Source organism: Pygoscelis adeliae, unplaced genomic scaffold, assembly GCF_000699105.1.
Source record: "Pygoscelis adeliae isolate BGI_AS28 unplaced genomic scaffold, ASM69910v1 Scaffold232, whole genome shotgun sequence".
In the NCBI taxonomy this organism is placed as follows: domain Eukaryota; kingdom Metazoa; phylum Chordata; class Aves; order Sphenisciformes; family Spheniscidae; genus Pygoscelis; species Pygoscelis adeliae.
This window is the reverse complement of record NW_008824473.1, coordinates 921,638-941,429: the sequence shown is the minus strand read 5'-3', so window position 1 is coordinate 941,429 and position 19,792 is coordinate 921,638. Positions and strand designations below refer to the sequence as shown.

The 19,792-nt window shown below is 37.1% G+C and overlaps 1 protein-coding gene across 1 annotated transcript in view; it reads right to left on the bottom strand.

Annotated features, from left to right (window-relative positions):
- The window catches only part of ANKS1B (ankyrin repeat and sterile alpha motif domain containing 1B), a 450,276-nt gene extending 430,747 nt beyond the window's left edge, over positions 1–19,529 (bottom strand). The window contains 1 exon segment of the mRNA XM_009321298.1: positions 19,396–19,529. Within this exon segment, the coding sequence (XP_009319573.1) occupies positions 19,396–19,529 (134 nt within the window).
- Positions 19,530–19,792: the final 263 nt, after the last annotated feature.

Genomic DNA, 19,792 nt, shown 5'->3' with positions numbered 1-19,792 from the left:
GTCTGTCACACTCGCCGTATCCAGTTGTTGCCTCGCCAGATGCAACTGGCCCTTTCAAATCCCTTCCCTTTGACCGGCAGGATTGGTGAAAAAACTACCTGCGCTCCCGAGTCCCTTACCACCACTCCCAGGGCTCTGTAGTCCTTCTTGATAGTCCTCAGACTGCTCCTGGCTGTGTCACTGGTACCCATCTCCCCAGGTTTGTTATAAACCACTAAATTAGCCAGTCACTGTACTTTCCCCAACTCTTTTTGCTTTTCTATACAAATCATTACTTTAATTATGTTATTCTTCATCCTTATTCCAAAGCAGCTCCACTGTAAATCTGAAGCACTTGAGTGTAAATTCTTTTGTTTACAATACATTAAAAAGAAAGGCATTTCTGAACATGTGATACCTATACAACACAATCTAGTAATATCACCAAAGTCAATCCAATGCTTGTGAATCTAAAACTTTTCTCTCTTTATCGCCAGTAATCTCTAGTCACACTTTTTTTTCTTTTCACTTGTAGCTGTCATCTAAATTATCTCTGAAAATATATCAGACATTCTCATCTTAAGCTCTTTTTTTGAATGTCTGAAGTCCTTCATGTTCCTATCAGGTATTTCTCCTCAGGCTTTTATTTCTTCATGAAGTTAAGTATAATCAGTGAAATACTCCAGCAATTCTTTAGGATATTTGCTATTCTTACTATGGTAAGTCTCAGTTCATAGAAGAGTATACAACCCAAGCAGATTTCCATGTTCTAAGTAAAACATGTCTTCTCCTCTGTTTCACTCTTTTCCTTTTTAATGTTGGATGGGATTATGGGTGACTTGTCCTGTTTTAGTCTAATCATACTTGTCACTGGCTCATCCTCAGGGAGGAGCACCAATATTTTTCTAAACAAAGACATTAATTTCTCTTTTTTCAGACTACTTCTTTTTGTCACTATATCCTTCCATCTAACTATTTCCAGCTCAATAGGCAATGCTTCCTGATTTGTGTTCTTGTATTATTTTGTTTCAGGTGATTCTTTTTATGATTTAAACTGGGGGAGAGAGAGAGAAAGAGGGAGGCAGAGAGAGATGTGGATGGAGAGAGAGGGGAGGAGAGAGAGAGGGTGGATGGAAAGATAGATTAATAAGGAGAGAGAGTGATGGGGAGAGAGAGGCAGAGAAAGGCAGGGAGGGGTAACAGGGAGGGGGGAGAGAGGTGGGCAGAGAAACGAAGAGAGAGAGATGGGGGGAAAGGGAGAGAAATAAAAGGAGATAGTTAAGAGAAACCTCTATGCTCTAAATTGATGTATTTCAGTAATGTAATATTTTAATGAAAGTATTTTTCCCCAAATAGTTCAGCTAGAAGTCATATATGAACAGGAATCACTTCAGCAGATGAAAATTATTGTACAAATATAAAACTTCACCATGGACAAGAATGGACTGATGATGATACCCATCTGAAAAGGGAACAGTTTTCAATCTTGTTCAGTGCCTAAACAAATCAAACCTACGACTGATACATGCATAATTGTGTAGTTCTTGCTAAGTCTATAAAAATATAGTCACAATACTTTGAGAAGTTGTACTCTTTGAAGTCCATGCCACAGAGAAAAGATAACTGCAAGTCCACTTCAAACAGTGCTAACATTTCTGAAGCTACCATCAAAGCTCTAATACATTTCTTACTCATTCAAAAAAGTCATCACACAAAAATAATTGAGCTGAGAAGTGTAGTTTAAAAAGGATTCAATATAGCACAAACAGAACACTCCCTTACTTTGCACCATATTGCCTTTACAATCCAGTAAAGTGTTCCACTTTTTGAGTTTTTGGTAATTCCACTTTTCTATGTGAAACTTAGTTTAAGTTTCACTCTGAAGTGGTTTTTTTTTTTGGTTTCTACTTTTTTAAAAGGAAAGAACAGAATGTGAAACTCAAGAGTGCTGGATTATGATGGGAAGATTAAAGTCTCCCTTCACCATTGCTCTGTTTTCCAAGGAAGTGTCCTGACCAATAATGCTTGGAAGTTTTAAGTCTTTTTGAAACTATTTCAATAGGTTTATGTAACTATATGTAATCTTTGGACCAGGGAAAAAGCATGTGTTGGGTAAACCAGTAGTTAGAGAACCCTCTTGGGATAATGACAGACCAGAGACTTGAACGTGAGTCTCCACGTCAGAGGTGAGTGTTAAGGTTATCAGCTTAACTACTGTTTTGGATTCTCTTACACTCCATGTAATTTCTATGCTGAGAAACTTATATCACTACAAGTTTCATAAAAACTAGTGTAGATCAAGGGAAAAAGCTGGTATTTCTTCATTTCTTCATTAAAGCTGGCTTTAAAAAAACAAGAAATCTTTATCCACTTTAATTTTACTACCTGTTTCAGTAGGATTAGCTGCACTTCATGGCTATGTCACACATTCATGCACACCTACAGACACATAGACACCTCCACTTTCTTGAAAAAACATAGGGATGGGAGGGGGGGAAAGACATGTACCTTCAATGTCATCATATCATTTGAGGAATGCGTGCCTCTAGGGAAAGGAACTTGCTCTTTTCACTGAAGCATAGATCTACAAAATGGACACATAGCTACCTAACTGTGACTGCGCTCGTTTCCAGGTTTTTCAAGGTTTCCTCTACAGGCAAAACACCACTCAAATTTCTTTGCAAAATTTCTTCAGTATGTTTTCTCCTACCTGCATTATTTTCTGGAGGATGGTGGTACCAAGCCCTGTCTCATTAGCATTTAAGAAACATCCCTAAACAGAAAAAAGTGTGAAGGTAAAGTGAACAATTATTTACATTTAAGTTTTTAAGCTGTAGTGGAAAATACTGACCTATTGAGAAATTGATAGGCTAGCTCACTATTGATTAATAGTGAAACAGATAAACACAACTTGATAGTGTTTCAATTGGAAAAGAGAATCTAATGATCAAAGCACTAACAGAATTTGTGATGTGCAATATTTAGCACAAATGGGAGCAGTAACACTCAGTTACACAGTATCATTAATATGTTCAGTGTCCAGTTTCACAATACATTGCTGTTAGCCAAAATACATTTTGTTCACTTGGAATGTGGATTAATGTTTAGGTGTGCAAGTCTTCAGCTGTTATGCTAAAGGTAAATGATCACAGCTTAAGCCTGAGAATCAATTTGAAGGGATGCATGGCAAACTTCTCTTTGGGTACAGTAATTGCTACTCAGAGCATATGCTTACTGACCAAAAAATCTGTTCAAAAATCAAACAATCACTTCAATATGATGGAAAAAAATCTGATACTGTATTACATACGGCCAGCTTCAGCACAGCAACACAATACCAAATTAAGAGACAGATTACATTTCAAATGAGAAGTTAAAGTCAGGCCGTTATTGCCTTTTCTGACAATTTTTAAGGTGGGTCACAAATCACTAATCTTAGTCCAATGGGTTTCTTTACAGGTTTTTCAGCATTTTCAAATCTAGCTAAATCTCTTTGCATGACGCCCATCAAAACTAAACTGAAAACACTCTTGGAAAGAAAATAATTCTTCATAAATTAACCAAGAGTGTTTTAAATACCAACTTTAAATGAAAAACAAATATTTTAATCATTCATATTATTGTCAAGTTCTGTATGCTTAGATGTACAATAGAGTTGCAAAGGGAAAGATGTTTTTCATCAAAACTATAGTGCATTTGCCTGTGATGAGCTGAATGTTAGGCCATGTGACTAAAATTGCATATGATTAGAAGAATGCACTGAGCAGTGCTAACACAGACAGGACAGCCCCCTTCACTGCTCTGATAAATCTGCACTCATTTAAATAGTTCCTGACAATTCCCTGTGTGAGTGTCAATCCAACTGCTTTGAAAGCATGTGCTTTTTAGTTACAGTGAAAATAACACAATCCTTTCCAGAGTTTCATATGCTTTATAGAAGGCTCATCTGATGCCCAGTAAGCGTGGTAGTGCAATAGTCTGAAATGAATCTGGTATATCGATTGCTTTCTATGGAGCTGAGAAAGGAAATCCCCAAAGACCCAAAAATAACTTTTCAGGAATATAATGAATTGTCAGTTTTACCAAAAGGTTCATGCTTCTCAGGAAGATCTCAGCTGTATTCTGGACTTTTCCAAGAATCTCAGAAGAATGTAACAATGCATGCTGCATGACAGTTGCTGAAACTACTGACAATGCCACAGCATCTCAAGTGAAGATGACATCATCCAAGTCAAGCGAAACTTGGAGCGAGATGTGTACTATGAGCTGACCTTCTGGAACAATTGTTCTTAATTCCTCTTTAGAGTTTATTGGGAACTTATCCAGAAATGGTGACATCTTGTGTCATTTAAGAAAGTCATATTTTCAAAGGAGATTTGAGTAATGAGCTTCTATGAATTGAAGACTAGCCAAAGTAGTATGCTTCCTTCCAAAGAGGTCTAGACAGTCTGGCTCCATCCTTTAAAGAGTAATCCTGAGGCCTGCTGTCTCTCATTCTCTCCTGAGTTTTTTTTTAACCCAAGAACACATTTAAACAGAAATACCACAAAGGGACTCAGCTCCTTCCTTCTGCCTTTTTTCAGAGCTGGTGGTTTTGTTTTGGCATTTTCCCAAGTAGCTAGGCAGATTCATTCACATATGCTACAGGTCCATCGGGCAAAGACCAGACAACATCCAACCACTCGTATGTATTTTCTTGTCACTAAATAAATTTATTTGCCACTTCTTAGTTTTCATCAGTCTTTGAGGAAGGTTCTGAAAGTGGATCTCTTCCTCTCTCTCCAGGAAGTTATCATACCCCACATCCCAAATCAATCCTGTATCCCTGATCTTATCACTTTTGCCCAGCACTGTGTCTGTTCTTTCAACGTTAACGAAGAATTTTGCCCTGGTTATGTTCTATTTTTCCATGCCATTGCCAAATCTAGTGCCTTCTCCATTCTCCAATGGCATTAACTTAGATCTTTCAATTTTTTCATACTGGACTCCCTGGCCTTGGGGTGAGTATCTGCAGCAAGGTCCTCTTTTTCAAGGTTGGCATAAGGAACTTCAGGATTCTTCACTTCCTAACTTCTTCCCCCTTTCCAAGCTGTGTGTCACAGTGAGAGAAATGAAGGGAAGAAAAACAGTTATACCGGGAAAAGGAGATATGATGATGAGAAAAAATTCTATGAAAACAATATTTAGTTACTGAGGGAAGGGAAAGAAAGCGCTGTCTGTCTCTTACCACGGTCATAATTAGCTGATTTATTCCCTGGAGGTTGTCTACTGAAGTAGGCAGCCTAACAGAGAGGAATCTCTTGGCTGTTTTAAAAGCAGACATTTCTTAGCAACCTCACTTTCTTTTCTCAAAACTTATTTGCTGAGTCTGTGCCCTGTTACAACCAGGTGAGCTTTAAAGCAAGCGGAGGAGAAGCAAATGTTCTAACAGTTCATTTCATGGCAAAAACTATTTATGCATTGGAAACACATCACAAGATTTCTGTTGCTGTTACTCCTTTTCTGACATTTATACCTATGTAACTCTTTCAACAGTTTTGGAGCACTTAAATGATTCCTGTGGCAAGGATACCTTGTCATAACTGCTGCTAAGGGTCTAGGTCTCAGAGTTCTTGTATACCCCCAAGTTTGATCAAAAGAGTGAAGAGACCATATGATTAAAGTCAACTCCAAGTATGTTTTGCAAACTGACAACAAAAAGCCTATTTTTCCGTTGTACAACCCTCACCAACAGAAAAATTAAGAGTTTGAGTATCTATCATTGTTAAAACAGTCGCATCACAAACTGGCTCAACTTTGTTTAGCTGTGAGATGAGTATCTAGTATTTTGCGAGAAACAGTATTAAAAAATTCAACCAAATAAAACTTATTCCTAAATACTAACTGAAGAAGTCACTGATCTAGTTTGAGTCCTTGAGCAATACAAGCCAAAGATTCTTCTTCTGATTCTATGAGGCACATTCAACAAGGGAAAATACAGGATGAAAAGCAAATGTTCTTATTTTAGCATGGCTAAGTCTTTTTTTCACAAGTTAATGCCTTAGAAGTATTTCTGAAATCTAACAATTTTTTGTGTTTTGTTGCTGAGAGCCCTTTAATTATATAAATTCGCAGATCTTTCCTTTCAGCAAAAATTTACTTGTTTTAAACTATTATCTTTATTTAAAAGATATATTTAAATATTTTTTTTAAAAAAAGAACAAAAGATTGCAGTATTTTCAAATGTAGTGCAACATACTTCCATCTTAATATGAAGATTTTGGCACTCTGCACACTTGGGAGTGGAGAAGCAAATATCCCAAAATAAACTACTATTCTTTAGGGGCAACTCATTAAGCAGTGGCTTGTTAGATGTAGAAGCAGGTGTAAAATACACATACAGATCACTTGACCAAACATCTGGAACTTTAACCCTATGAAACATTTGCCCCTTCAATCCTTGAACTGAAGAAAGCATTAAGGTGGGTGCTTTTTAAGTACATGCTTCCATCTCTTCAAAGTAAATTTGCCTTTCGAGGAGTGTATTTTTTTAAATAATAAACATATGTATTATAGATCATAATGAGTGGCGAGTAAAGGAACCCTAGCCTGTGAGGTTCTGGATCTCACTGCATTTCTCACGACCCCGCTCCCTCTGTCTCAACAGTCCACCTCTAAACCCAGCTGATGCCCAAGCCTGAACCTGCTCCCCAAGATCGGTTTCTTGGGAGTTAGAAGAGATCAAACAATGGCATCATACTGAGTGTCTCTCGCTGTTTCTTCAAGATTTTCTGCAAAATCTGCATCTGGATCCAAATCCTCTTTCTTGGTTGCATTTCTGATAATCTTCACCATAATTCACAAAGTTCACAAAACTAGTATCACAGTAATGTCACAATCAAATACTAGTATTTTTAGACTGTTATAGGCAGCTCCAAATCAATCACATATATTCTCCTTCAGATCACATGGGATGGGTGTGCCCTCAAACACTGGCATTATGTCAAAATTCTTGGACCTGCAAGTGTACAATGAACTTTTCCTTTTACCTTTCTTTCATTTATTCTTGCCTGAATGATAGAGACATGGAGGCTGAATGCTGAAGTTTCTCTCTTTTTTGGTTAAGCAATACCAACATGTTAAGTACCAGTGACCAGGACTGGCTTCATCTACTGTAAAGCTTACTCCTGAAGTAATTCATTAACTCTGATTTGCCAGTTTACGTGGGGAAATGATACATACCCCATTTATGCCTCAAACTATCTTTCTAGGGCATGACATATAAGAGGAGACATGTAAGAGGAAACATTTTGCCACTGCGGAATGACCTTGCTCTTTCCTCAATAACTGTTTCCCACAAAAGAAGAGAGGAAAATAACATCCTTCCCCTACATGCAGCTGTTTCATTTCCATCTTCACAAATTACTTTCAATAAGTAAAGTTTGATTTTCCTTGTCTCACCTTTGCTGTTTCAGGTAATATGATGGGAATCTTGTTCAAATGCATATCATTACTTGCCAAAAAGAAGAAAAAAAAAAAAAGGAAAAAAAAAAGAAATATCCACCAGCACCTCTAATCTCTAATTCCACATCATTTTTTATAAGGATATTACATACACATCAGGAGTTGTATTTTTTGTAAATTAATAGAGGCATCTCCAAATTCATTATGTTCTGTTCACCACCACACAGGTAGTCTATATCTACATTCTCAAAAGAAATATAGTTTTCTGTTGAAATTTTTTTTCCCTGTGGAAATATATATATAAATAAATACAGAAAAGTGCATTAAAAAAAATTATTGAGGTTGAAAACGCAAGGATTAAAGTGCTGGTGCTAAGTCATCCTGCTTACACATATGCATTAGCCTTAATAATTACATGATTACATATTATTTTTCCCTGTGCAATGAATGCTGATCTTGGAACAGCTGAAGGCCTATCCCCTATAATGGGGATGATTGAATAAGAACTCTTTTCTTTTTGAAAATCAAAGGTATTAAAAGGTGCATTGGTATTTACTAAATCAATTAAACAAGTTAAGAACAGGAACAGCAGTTTAATGCTGCACCACAGAACTGGATTCTATCCGTGTCTGTACTCCAGAAACAAACTTCTGAACAGCTGAACAGATCTTTATACATGTGAACATATAAAATGCTACTTAATTTATAGAGAATGTTCTTCACATAATACTTCATTAAGATGTGAAACCCTTGCTGTGAGATGCTATGAATGCTAAAAATTTGCATTGCTTCAAAGACCAATTGAACAAACGCATGGAAGAAAAATCCACTGGAGCTATTAAATACAAAGACAATACATCTGTCTCAGAAAGCTGCTGTAAATTGTCGGAAGCTGTGAGAGTACACTGGAGGAAGTATTACTTACTATATGCTTGCTTTGCTACTATATTCTTCTAAGACCAGCCTCTTAACTCCCAGTCGCTACTGGAGAAGAGTACTTGGCTAGATGGACCTTCATTCTGACTAAGCAGAGCCATTCCCATGTTTTTACACTAACTATATTAATACTGTGAAAAATGACCTCCTTGTAGTCACCAGTTAGAAACACCAAGTCAGAGGATACTTCTCACCATAATCTAACTGTGCTTCAGTTAGCATTTGTGAACTGCAGATATTAACACCCTTACTCAGTCATGGAAGTACTGTGACAGTAAACTCATTAATGTTGTGAAGCAGTCAGATACTATAGTGACAAACACCACTGAAAAACCCAGGAGAAAAATTAATCATTCTTTTTCTAGAGAAGAGTTTGAATTGTGTGCAATAAATAAGGCTTGGGGCTAAACATTGAATAGTGAGGATAAAAAATATTGAATAACTGCTTATTCAATGAGCACTGTCTATCCTGGGCCACAACTGAGGTAAGGACCTTGTGAAAGAAAAGACTACAGGATTAAGTCATTAAAAAAATGTAATGCCTACATTCAGGGGACTAAATAAAAACTGCACCGGCAACTTATTTTTACCATTAATAAAAAAGCAAACTAAAACTCCTGAAATTTCACCATGTGGTGTCATCTTGGCAAAATTTTACCAGATGATTTAGGATCTCTATATCCATCACAACAACCTCTTCCACTTAAACTAATGGAATGACTGATGGCACTTTATTAACCGCTGTCTACTTTAGCACTAAAAGAAAATGAAACAGTTTGCAAATGCATTTCACAAATATTTGTTATAGCAAGGAAATATGAAAATGTCAGGCTTTGAATGAAAACTGTATTTCAGTGGATATACATTTTCTCTTTATTGTGCTGAATGTAACTCCTTTTGCCCTGTTCCTTGTATCTTGTCTCCTCAACTTGCCTCTTCCGCGCCTCACCAGTGCTAACCTCCCTGGTCAAGCAGTCTCAGTTCTTATTCCTAGTCTCAAATCTTATACTCTTTTCCTTTACCAACCATTTCTAGCATTCCAGCCTTTTCAGATTTTTATGTACAGCCTGCTTGCCAAAACACTCCAAATACCCCTGTTCAGGTCTCTCTCCCTCCACTTGTCTTCTAGCCACACACATCTCCTCACCCAGAACACATGCCTATTCCATTCTTTTAGAGGCTTCACTTTTTGCTTATGTCATGACTCCTATCCTTCTGAAATCAAGACTTACATAGTCTACATGAAAGTAAAAATACAGTGCAGATGTATTTTTAAAAATAATACAATAATAGATTTAACTATTGTGTCAGGCAAACAGCAGATTTGTAACATATCACATATGCTTTATTTCTACATTTGGTATATTTGGTTCTCTGAAATGTTACTTGTGCACATTATGTGAGAAGATCCCTGGCAGATCATTAGACCACTTGGTTATGCAAGATACTGCTCTGCAATAAATGTGCACAAAACAGGAAGCAGAGTGATTGCAAATTACTTATGAGCATAATCTGACAAATTAGCTATACAGACGACAAGGAGGATATGGAATTGGATAAATAATTACTTGAGAAAATTGAAAACTAAAAATAAGTGTAAATTACATTTTTTATGAAACCTTACCAATGACTTAATTGAGATTCTGGGGTCAAACTGCTAATATTAATGTGTTGGTGGGGTTAATCTGCAAAAATAACCTAGAGACACAGATTCACTACTCATATCTAGTGGCATCTAAAAATGAAAACAATGATCCTGACAAGTCAGCAAGTAAACATGGAAGACATTAAACTCACAGTTAACTCTCAGAACTACCACTAACAAACACACTAGAAAGTTACATCACAAAGGTTTGAAATTCAGGCAATATGCAGAGGGAAAATACTTATTCCAGAAGATATTCCCAATTCTAATTTATAAAACTCTTCTTTTTTTTTACCTTCTCTAAAAGGCTTCTATTTCCTGGACACTTCTCATACTGTGACAACATGAATACTTCACAACTTAACCTATTTCAGCACTTGTCTGGGCTATGAAGGGTTAGGAAAAAATCCACACACCAATCACACCGTTCTTACAGGAGAAAGAAGTTGCTAATGTGTAAACTCAAAGACTAAATGTGATACTGATGTTTTTGTAATGACTAATATGACAGAAAAAGAAGAAAAACACAAAAAATTGTCCAACTCCAGCATAAGAGCCTGTAGTGGTGCAATAGGTTATTCACTCCCAGCTGCAGGACTTCACAATGGCTTTGGCTGAATTTCATGAAGCTCCAATCAGCCCATTTCTCCAGCCTGTCCAAGTCCCTCCTAATAGCAGTTCTTCATATGAATTGTTTCTCCCCAATATGGTATCATCTACAAACCTGCTATACTCGATATATTGCAATCAATACCAGCCCTTGAATCCTGAGGAAACCCTCTAGTAGACACCAACAATTGGATTTTGTACTGTTGATCACAGCCCTCAGAGCCATGCAGTCCAGCCAAGTTTCCACCCATCTTATCATCCCCTTACTCAGTTCACAGCTCACCATTTTGACTGAACAGACTGCTCTAAAGTTAAACAGCATTCACTGATCTCCCCTTGTCCACAGAGGTAGTTATCTCATTGTAGAAAGCAATTAAGGTTGGTCAGGTATGATCTGAGCCTGGTAAAACTATGCTGGGTGTTCTCAATCACGTTATTGTCCTTCATGTGCCTGGAAATTACTTCCATAAGGATATGCTCTGTAACTTTCCCTAGGACTTAGGTTAGACTGATCAGCCTGATGACCCCAGAACCTTCCTCTTGCCCTTTCTGAAGATGGGCATGACATTTCCAGTCATTTTCAGTTTCCTTTTCCCGTCATCAAAAACTTCCCATGTTTGACGTGATCTTCCAAAGATAACAGTGGCCTTGCAGTAACATTGGTCCCTTGAATTCAAGCATTCCCCTGATCTTCCTCTACTGTAGGTAATGTTTCATTTCTACAAAGCAGAAAAGGCAATGAGTGCCTTGGCTTTTCCATGTGCTTTGTCACTAGGTCTCCTCCTCCACTGAGCAGTGGGTCCACATTTTCTTTCGCTGTCAACATATTTACTTTTGCCCTTCTTATCCCACATTTTCTTTCGCTGTCAACATATTTACTTTTGCCCTTCCTATCCCTCACTAGTTTCAACTCCAGCTAAGGTTTTTCTAATTCCATTCTTGCACACTTGGCGATTTTGTAACAAACCTCATGTGATACAACATCATGCATTTCATGTATTTTTCATGTATCTCTAACTTCAACCATCCAGGATACTGCCTCTTGACCAGATAATCTATTGATATCTGATGATATCTGGATAGTCTATTGATTATCTGGTCAGCACCTAATGCCTACTACTTCTGAATTCATCCAAATCAGCTATAAAATACAGAAGGAGAGAAATTCTACCCAAATTTTGTTTTAACCTAGCTATTTAACCGGTCATTTTTATATCTATTCTACACATACCTTCAATTAGAATTGTTTTCCTGTTCTTCACTGAAATATTTTTACCTACAAAAATATTTAAATTAGGGATGTGGTTCAGTTTGAAATAAAATCATTCAATACCTACTTTGGGTTGAGCTGAATCACTCTGCTCCCTAACTGTATTGACTAGATCTCCATTGGCTATAATGGGAACTTAGACACCTAGCAGAGACATCAACACCTATAGAAACATAGCTACCACTGGGTGTTTTAAATCAGAACCAAATTGCACTCAAGATGTCATTTTTAGCATTTCTTCTTTCTTTAGAAAATGTATGTGCAATAAATGGGAAACAGTGTAAAATGATTTTAATAAAAGCACAACCTCATGGAATTAAATTTCACAGAACCTTTCTTATATTAGATACATGTACATTATTAGGAATTCATAGATGTTAAATTAGGTACAGAAGAGTTGTTATATCACTTCTTAAATGCAAAATGAACATACTGAAAATACTGTTACCAGGAAAAAGTAATTAAAAAGTAATAAAAGTCTTCCCATAAAGGCTATAAAGTTCAAACAAAATGTATTCCCTACTTCCCAACAGGATCCGTGCACATGAAAATGTCATATCAGTAGGCAGGAATTAACACTGCTTATTATGCCTTACACATATAACATTAAAAGTTGTCAAAATATTTTACCTTGAAGTAATAAAAAGGATTAGGATGTGTACTCTGACTGGAAGTGGCCAGAAGAAAAATTCCATGGCAGAAAGGAATTCCAGCTGTGGAACTCCTGTATATGTCACCTCCCCAGGCGAGCAGGCTAAGCTTGCGGAAGGAAAGGGACTGTAACTGCACTCTACACTGTATTGTCCCTTAGGGATTATATACCAGTAGCATAAATTAAAGCAGTTTATAGGATGCTTCAACTAGTGCCCATGTCAGGGCAATAAAAAAATGGCCTAGAGCTATAAGCAATTCCTTAATAGCTCATCCATGAATACCCATACGAACTGAAACTGAGGCAAATAGAAGAATCTACCTGTAGATTTTTAGAAACATGGTTATGTTCTTCTTGATCACTAATGCAGTGACTGTGAAAATGCTTGTCTTAAAAGCATCTGTATTTGCTCATCATAACATTTCCAACCTTGACAAGTCACAAGATAGCAGATCTTTCAGATTACATCATTCTTCATTTTATTTCATTTATTTCCCCTCTTAGTTCTGCTATAACACTACCACTTAAAAGCAGCAATGTAATATATCAATTTTAAAAATGTATAAAGCAGCATTAATTCTATTGAATTACCAAACTACTAAAATCATCAATGTCAGACAAGAGGGAAAACAAGATGGTGATCAAAATGCATTTATATGGTCCTCTGCAGAGTTAGACACTAGCCATCTACAGGCTAAGAATTCTAAAAGAAATCTAAAAAAATTCTTTTAAGTTACAGACACTTCAACTTTCTGGGGTTTTTCCTTACCTTCTCCTTAACATGTTTGTAAAATTTCCCTTATTAGTCTTCCTGACTCCATCATAAACTCCATCAGTCTTCCCAGCACTGCTACATCCCATATCTTGATCCTATCTATGGGCAGATAATATGACCTTGGTAGATTTTACACTAGATCTGCAGTTCTTGCTGGTCATTTTTTTACATTTGGTCTAACATTTTAGAAAATTAATAGAACATACACTTGAACAATACTCAGAAAACAAGATCTGGAGTAAGGAGAAGTGAGAAGCTTATCCATAGAGATTAACTACAGAACTATGAATCCAGGATCATGCTGAACTCCTAGGGAAGATTTATTACACAAACTTTGTGAATTGCCTTGCCCTTAACAATGAGATTTCTACCAGATGTCCTGGATACTGCCCATATTGCTACCTTTCTATATTGTAAATGTTTCAAACTTGCGAAGAAATCTAAGGAATTCCAAAAATAAAATTTTGTCTAAACTTTGATTGAAAGCATTTATCGGAAATAAGAATAAAAGTAAGTCTAAGAAAGGCAGAAAATAACAAAATGAAGGTTAAGTTTTAAGAGAGGCTCATACATTTGAAAGGGCAAACATGCAGAATCAAGGCAGCAATCAACTATCACTAATATCGAACAGCATAAACTAAGAGTTGCAGTGATCATTAATTTGCATTTCATACTGAAAGACAAAAGGAAGAAAAATTAAGTATGTCCCCGAAAGACTTAAGTTTCCTACTCTAACAGAATAAAGAAGGTAATTGGGGAATCTGGGAATGCTGGTCTCTGCTTGGGACATCAGCACAAAAACCTCCATGTATTAATTAAAAGTCGTGTAACTAAAATTAGAAATAAGCATAGACTAACTGGATGCTCCGTTGACCTGTATGTAACAAATACTTGTCATTTTATTATCTGCGCTGGTTGTCTGAACTAAATACCTTCTAACATAGAAACAAGTGACCTCAGAAGTATGTAAGCCCAGAACCCTGCTACTGCAAGCCTCATATAATACAATCTCTTTATAAAATCAACCTAAGAAAGTTTCTCTTACTTTAAATAACGCTATTTGTAATGAAAGACAGAACTAGTGCCTTTATTTTTGTTGGTAAGGTGATCCATTTGTTATTTAAATTATAATGTGAAAACAACTTTGTTAAAATTTTAACTAAAGCTTCATAAAGTATTTCAATATTTTAAATACTTTCTGCTCTACAAGCCATATCTAAGTGTGATCTGATTTTGTACAGGAAGCTGAATGAATCACAGGCTCTGCACAAGGATAGAAGTAGATTTGCGTGGTTCTCAGTGTGCACTGAGGCCATCAGGCTAAACTGTGGCTTTGCTGCGAACAAGACACTGCTCTGAGAAACAGATGAGGAAACAGATTGCAACTCGCAGACTGACAATCTGCTTGCTGGGTTTCTTATACTTTAGAGGAGAAATATCTTGGGCCAGGCCTATACATGGTGTAGCTGTGCTAAGTAAGGATAAGCAAAGAATGGAGCCATTCCCTGCCACAATCTGCCAAGTGTAGAAGGGGAAAAAAACAGCTCCATGCAGGCTGCTCCGCCCTCCCATGCTGTGTAATGGCAGCAGCCAACAAAAAGCAAGAAGGGGCCAACTCACCCTTCCCTACCACTCTGTGCCAGTTCACATTAATTCATACTCTATTCCACAGTCCTGTTAAAAATCCAAAGCTCTTTTAACATGTAAAGTTTAAGACGACTAAAAATTAGCATTTAATCAAGAACTACCCATTTTTCTTTAGGTTGTAACATATTAGTAGGGCAAAAAGGCATGTACATGACTGCATGTGGCAAAATGATATAAGGCCTCTGAGATACAGGAAAACCTTTAAAGTTATTTTTCCCAAAACACTTTGAAAGAAATTAAGCCTGTCTCTATCCAATAATGAAAAACTGGTTGGTCAATGAAAACATGTTCTGTATATGCAGATAATCAAATTAAGCAAATTAAAAATACCGGTTTTGTTAGAAACACTTTACTCTTTTCATGTGTTACATCATTTAATGTACATTTAAGGATTTGGAATACAGGAACTTAATTGTACATTCTGCTAGAGGGACTGTGGGATTTCACTCTCAAGTCTTCATGTTTCTACTAGAATAATATAAAAGCCAGTGAAATAATTTAAAAATCTGAAAATTCACTTTGCAGTCTATTACACACCTAAAAAACATACATGTTTTTTAATATGAAACGTAGTTAAGATACTAATGTGTGACAATTCCAGGAAGTGGAATCCCAGAAGAAACAGAGAAAAGAAACTTCCCTTACAGTTCGGTCTTCTAAACTCTGAACATTTTCTGAGGCGTCTCAAAATATCCTCGTTTCATAGTAAAAGAACAGATCCCAGCCCTGCTCTACGGTTTTGGGTTGGAGACTGTAGCCTATACACACGTGTAACACATCTTTAGATGTCCTAGTGTACCCCACCTGGAATTTAGCTGTATCTCCACAGGGCATGGCCCTTTGTTAAAGTCCATCAGCCCATGCAGATGCCTCAGAAACTCATGGGCATCTAAAATGCCAATAAATACCCAGATTTAAGCAACTAAATTACTTTAGGCCAGGTGTTTACTGAGGATTATACTTGCTCTAGTATGTTGCAATGCCTTACGCTAACTTTTGCATCTGAGGAATTCACCCTCAGTATATTCACCCACAATCTTTATATTCCAGAGCAAAATATGCAGACTGAGGTAGGGGGCCACAAACTGACCCAGAGCCTTTCAATGCCTCTCCTGAACTGAAACAAGTTATACGGTCCACACAGTCAAACATCACTGATCTGTTGGCATTGCTTTAGAGCAGTCTGGGCATGAGGTCTTACAGAGTATCTATTACAGATATCTGGGTGCATATGACCTCTTAATTAAGCATATAGCATTTTTATGCACTTCGCACATACTCTGCTTTAAGCATGTGTTTAAATCCTCACAGGAATTCATTCATATATTTATATGTGTGCCTAAATAGCCTTCCAGAACAGGTTGTTTTCCTGAACTGTTGCCATAATTTAATATAATGACTTGTAAGTTAGAAGTCAGCCCTTTAAAAATTAGGTAATTTACTCTGCAATTAACATCAATGAATAGGTCCAACTATAAAACAACCATACAAAAGTATGGTTGTTTTTTCCCCCGAGTACCATAAAACACACTAAGAGTCAGAAAAAAATTGTTATAAAAATGTAAATAGGAGATCAGAGCTCAGATAGTTTGTTCCTTGGTTCAGATAACAATCGATGTGTATTTGTCAATTCATGAATATTAAATTTCATTCACAAGGTACATAATTACTGCAAAGCGAATTTCGACAAAAAAAGGCATCAAGCCATGGAGAGTTCAGCCACATAAACTGAGTTGTCTCCAGCAATTAGAAGAAATCCAGAGGAAAAGTGTACTGCTACTAAGTCCAACATATCAGGCACAGTATTAGTCCATTTGTATGCTGAAAGACTTGGACTTTTCCAACCTAATGCTAGGAACAGCATTGCCAAAAGGAGAAAGAAAGAGCAACATGGACCTTTCTCACCACTGCAGGACAGGTACAGTTCTGGGGCACCATTTTAGGAATTGAGCAATAATTATGATCAATGAAACACCAGGAGTCACTGTCAAACACAATGTCTCCTAAAGATTCTATAAAAAGAAGAAAAATATGTCCCTATATTTTTTCTATTGCTTTCTCTTTATTATAACTTTCAAAAGCAGTTTTTAGTCTAATAAACTGTATGCAGAAAATACTAGTATAGCTCTACTAGTAAGCTACTTCAATTTGTTTTCTATTAAAAAAATCTTCAGATCCCCCCAACCTCAAATTCAAACTGTTATACCGTACGATTATGGCTCTTCCACAACTTTGCTGTTTTCAGTAAGTGTTGATTTCCTAAACAGGATCAAGATGTTAGTATGACTCCCTTTCAGTACCTTCTTTTGTTTCCGTGTGTTCTGTACCGAGATAGATCCAACCTTAATCTTGCATGTCATTCTGGACTTAATCTATAATTACTGGCATCAGTTAGATCATGCAACATCTCCAAAAAAAGGTATGTTAAAAGACCTAACACATACAATTCTTTCTTGAAAACGTTTTCTATAATGCATAGTAGCTTCTACTTTGACCATTCCTGGTGAAGTCAATGAAATTGTTAAGATTCCCTCTAAAAAGCATTATGTTCAATAGTGTGTTAGATTATGAATGTTTATGCATCAATCCATTACTGAATTCTTTTTAAATGTATTCAAATAACTTCTTTAAAATTAGAAATATTTTAGCAGCTGTAGCTAAATTTTTACTTTTAATTTTTGAAGTTACGTTTACAGAAGCCATAGACATTCTTTATAACATTAGTAAGAAATATCATAAATAAAACAGTACATGTTTTACTTTGCTTTACTTCTCTTTAAGCTAAGTGCACTTGCAGAAAAAAAAGACTACAGTTGAGTTTACAACCTAAAATACTTCTGAGTAACAAACAATGATTGTCATGACCCATCTGTACATACAAAACACATGGTTAATGTGTTCCCTATACACAAAGTAAATACTGCTGTTTAATAAAAAAGAAAAACACAAGCAGATACACTCCCTCTGGATATATGGAACTTATGATATACAACATGAAAGTAACAGTGCAAGAATATAGCACAGGCACTAGCCCTGAAGAAAGTCACTACACAAATCATGCAGTAGAACTGGATTACAAATGGCTTGTCATTGTACTGAAGTGAACTTCTGTACTTACAAAAAATGGGTATCACATTTTAAGAAGACTCATATTTTAAATTCAACCAATTATCTGGCATAGTCCTTGCTAAGCAGCCTATTCAAGTACAGTACAAAAAGCAATCGCATGGTGTGTTTTGATTTTGGTCAATGGGCTAGTAATTAAACAATGGTGCAATAATTAATTGAACTGGGGCACCATAGAACTTTGGTAAACTATGAATATCTGAACTGTTGCTGTTTACAGCACTAAAACCAGCTTTAAATAGCAAGACTTTATAATAGAGTTTAAACAGGTATAATTTGGACAGTTACACTAAATTTCCTCTGATAGGGAACACTGAAATAATATAAATATATTGACAAGGAGGTACTGGCAATAGAATCACAAATATATTTTCATTTAAGCAATTTCCATTTCTCTAGGCCTTTTCTTTCTTTCCAGGGAAAAAAACCCAACCCCAACCAAAAACCCAATTTACTCAAGTTCTAGGTCAACAGTGTTTCGGTTCATTTTGTCTTCTTTTGCTATACCTCGTGTAGTATTGAACACTAACACTGGCCTGTGTGCTGCAGACCTTCTCTTGTTTGAATATTGTCAAATGTCATAAATGCTTGTGATAATGCTCTTACTTAAGAGCATGATGAAACTTAACATCAAAGCCATGCTGTAGATTGCCTGAGATATGACTAATGACTAAAGTTAAGTCCTTTCACCCAACATGACCAGTAACCCAGTTTCACTCCACTAAACCCAGGTACCTTGAAAGTAATGCTGCTCTTACCTAACCTGCTCTGTAAGTTTTACACCTCCTCTGCCTCGATGATCTCTCATAAAAAAGATTCTCTTTGTTTTGTAGGCTCATTACTACAGCATGCCTAATTTCCTCTGCAAGTGAGGGTAGCAACTATGGGTGAGGGTACGGGGTGAAGCTATGGCTTTTAACACAGAATTCCACAATGCAATGCCTTGTCTGTGATTAACGCTTCCATCTGTTGTTAAAAGTAGCAATTTGAAGATGAAATATCAGAGGAAGGGTAATTAGTATACTGTGCATATTAGCCCAGCAATAAAAATGTTAAGTTCTGCATCACAGCTAATAACAGAATGAACAAGTACCTTACAGACGCATTGAAGGCAAGAAATTCAGTATCACTATATTAATAAAATGCCTGCCTGTGACTTTAAACACAGGCACACTTGTACTTGGCTAGAGAGGGAACGATTTATTGTTACTATGAAGGATGCAGGCATGGAAATGAAGATGAGAGGGGCGATGATGATGATAGGGAAGAAGAGGTTAATATCCCCAGCATCTGATGGGGAACGATGTCCCTACCTCAGTAAGCTGGATAAGGGAATAGCTCCAGATCCACTGCCCAGGATCCCTCCTTTCCTCCCCGAAAGGAGTTTCTCCACCAGAGCCACATTCCCAGTGCGAGCAGCTTCCAGCAGTTCCTGGTCCTTCCCCATGGTCAGGAACCAAGCAGCCCCCCACGCACTGAGAGAGCTACACCCCGGGCCACAGCGGCCCCCTCTCTCCACAGAACGATCTCCCCTCCCCAGACCCTGCCTCAGAGCAGAGCAGAGCCGAGATTCCTGCAGTCCCTTCCAGACCAGCAGGAGGAGCAGCAGGAGGGAGGAGGAGAATCACCTCCTCCTAGTTTCACTGGATCGTTTCTGGGTGGAGTGTGGAAGAGAAGGGGGGGGAGGACGAGGCCAATAAAGAACCTCCC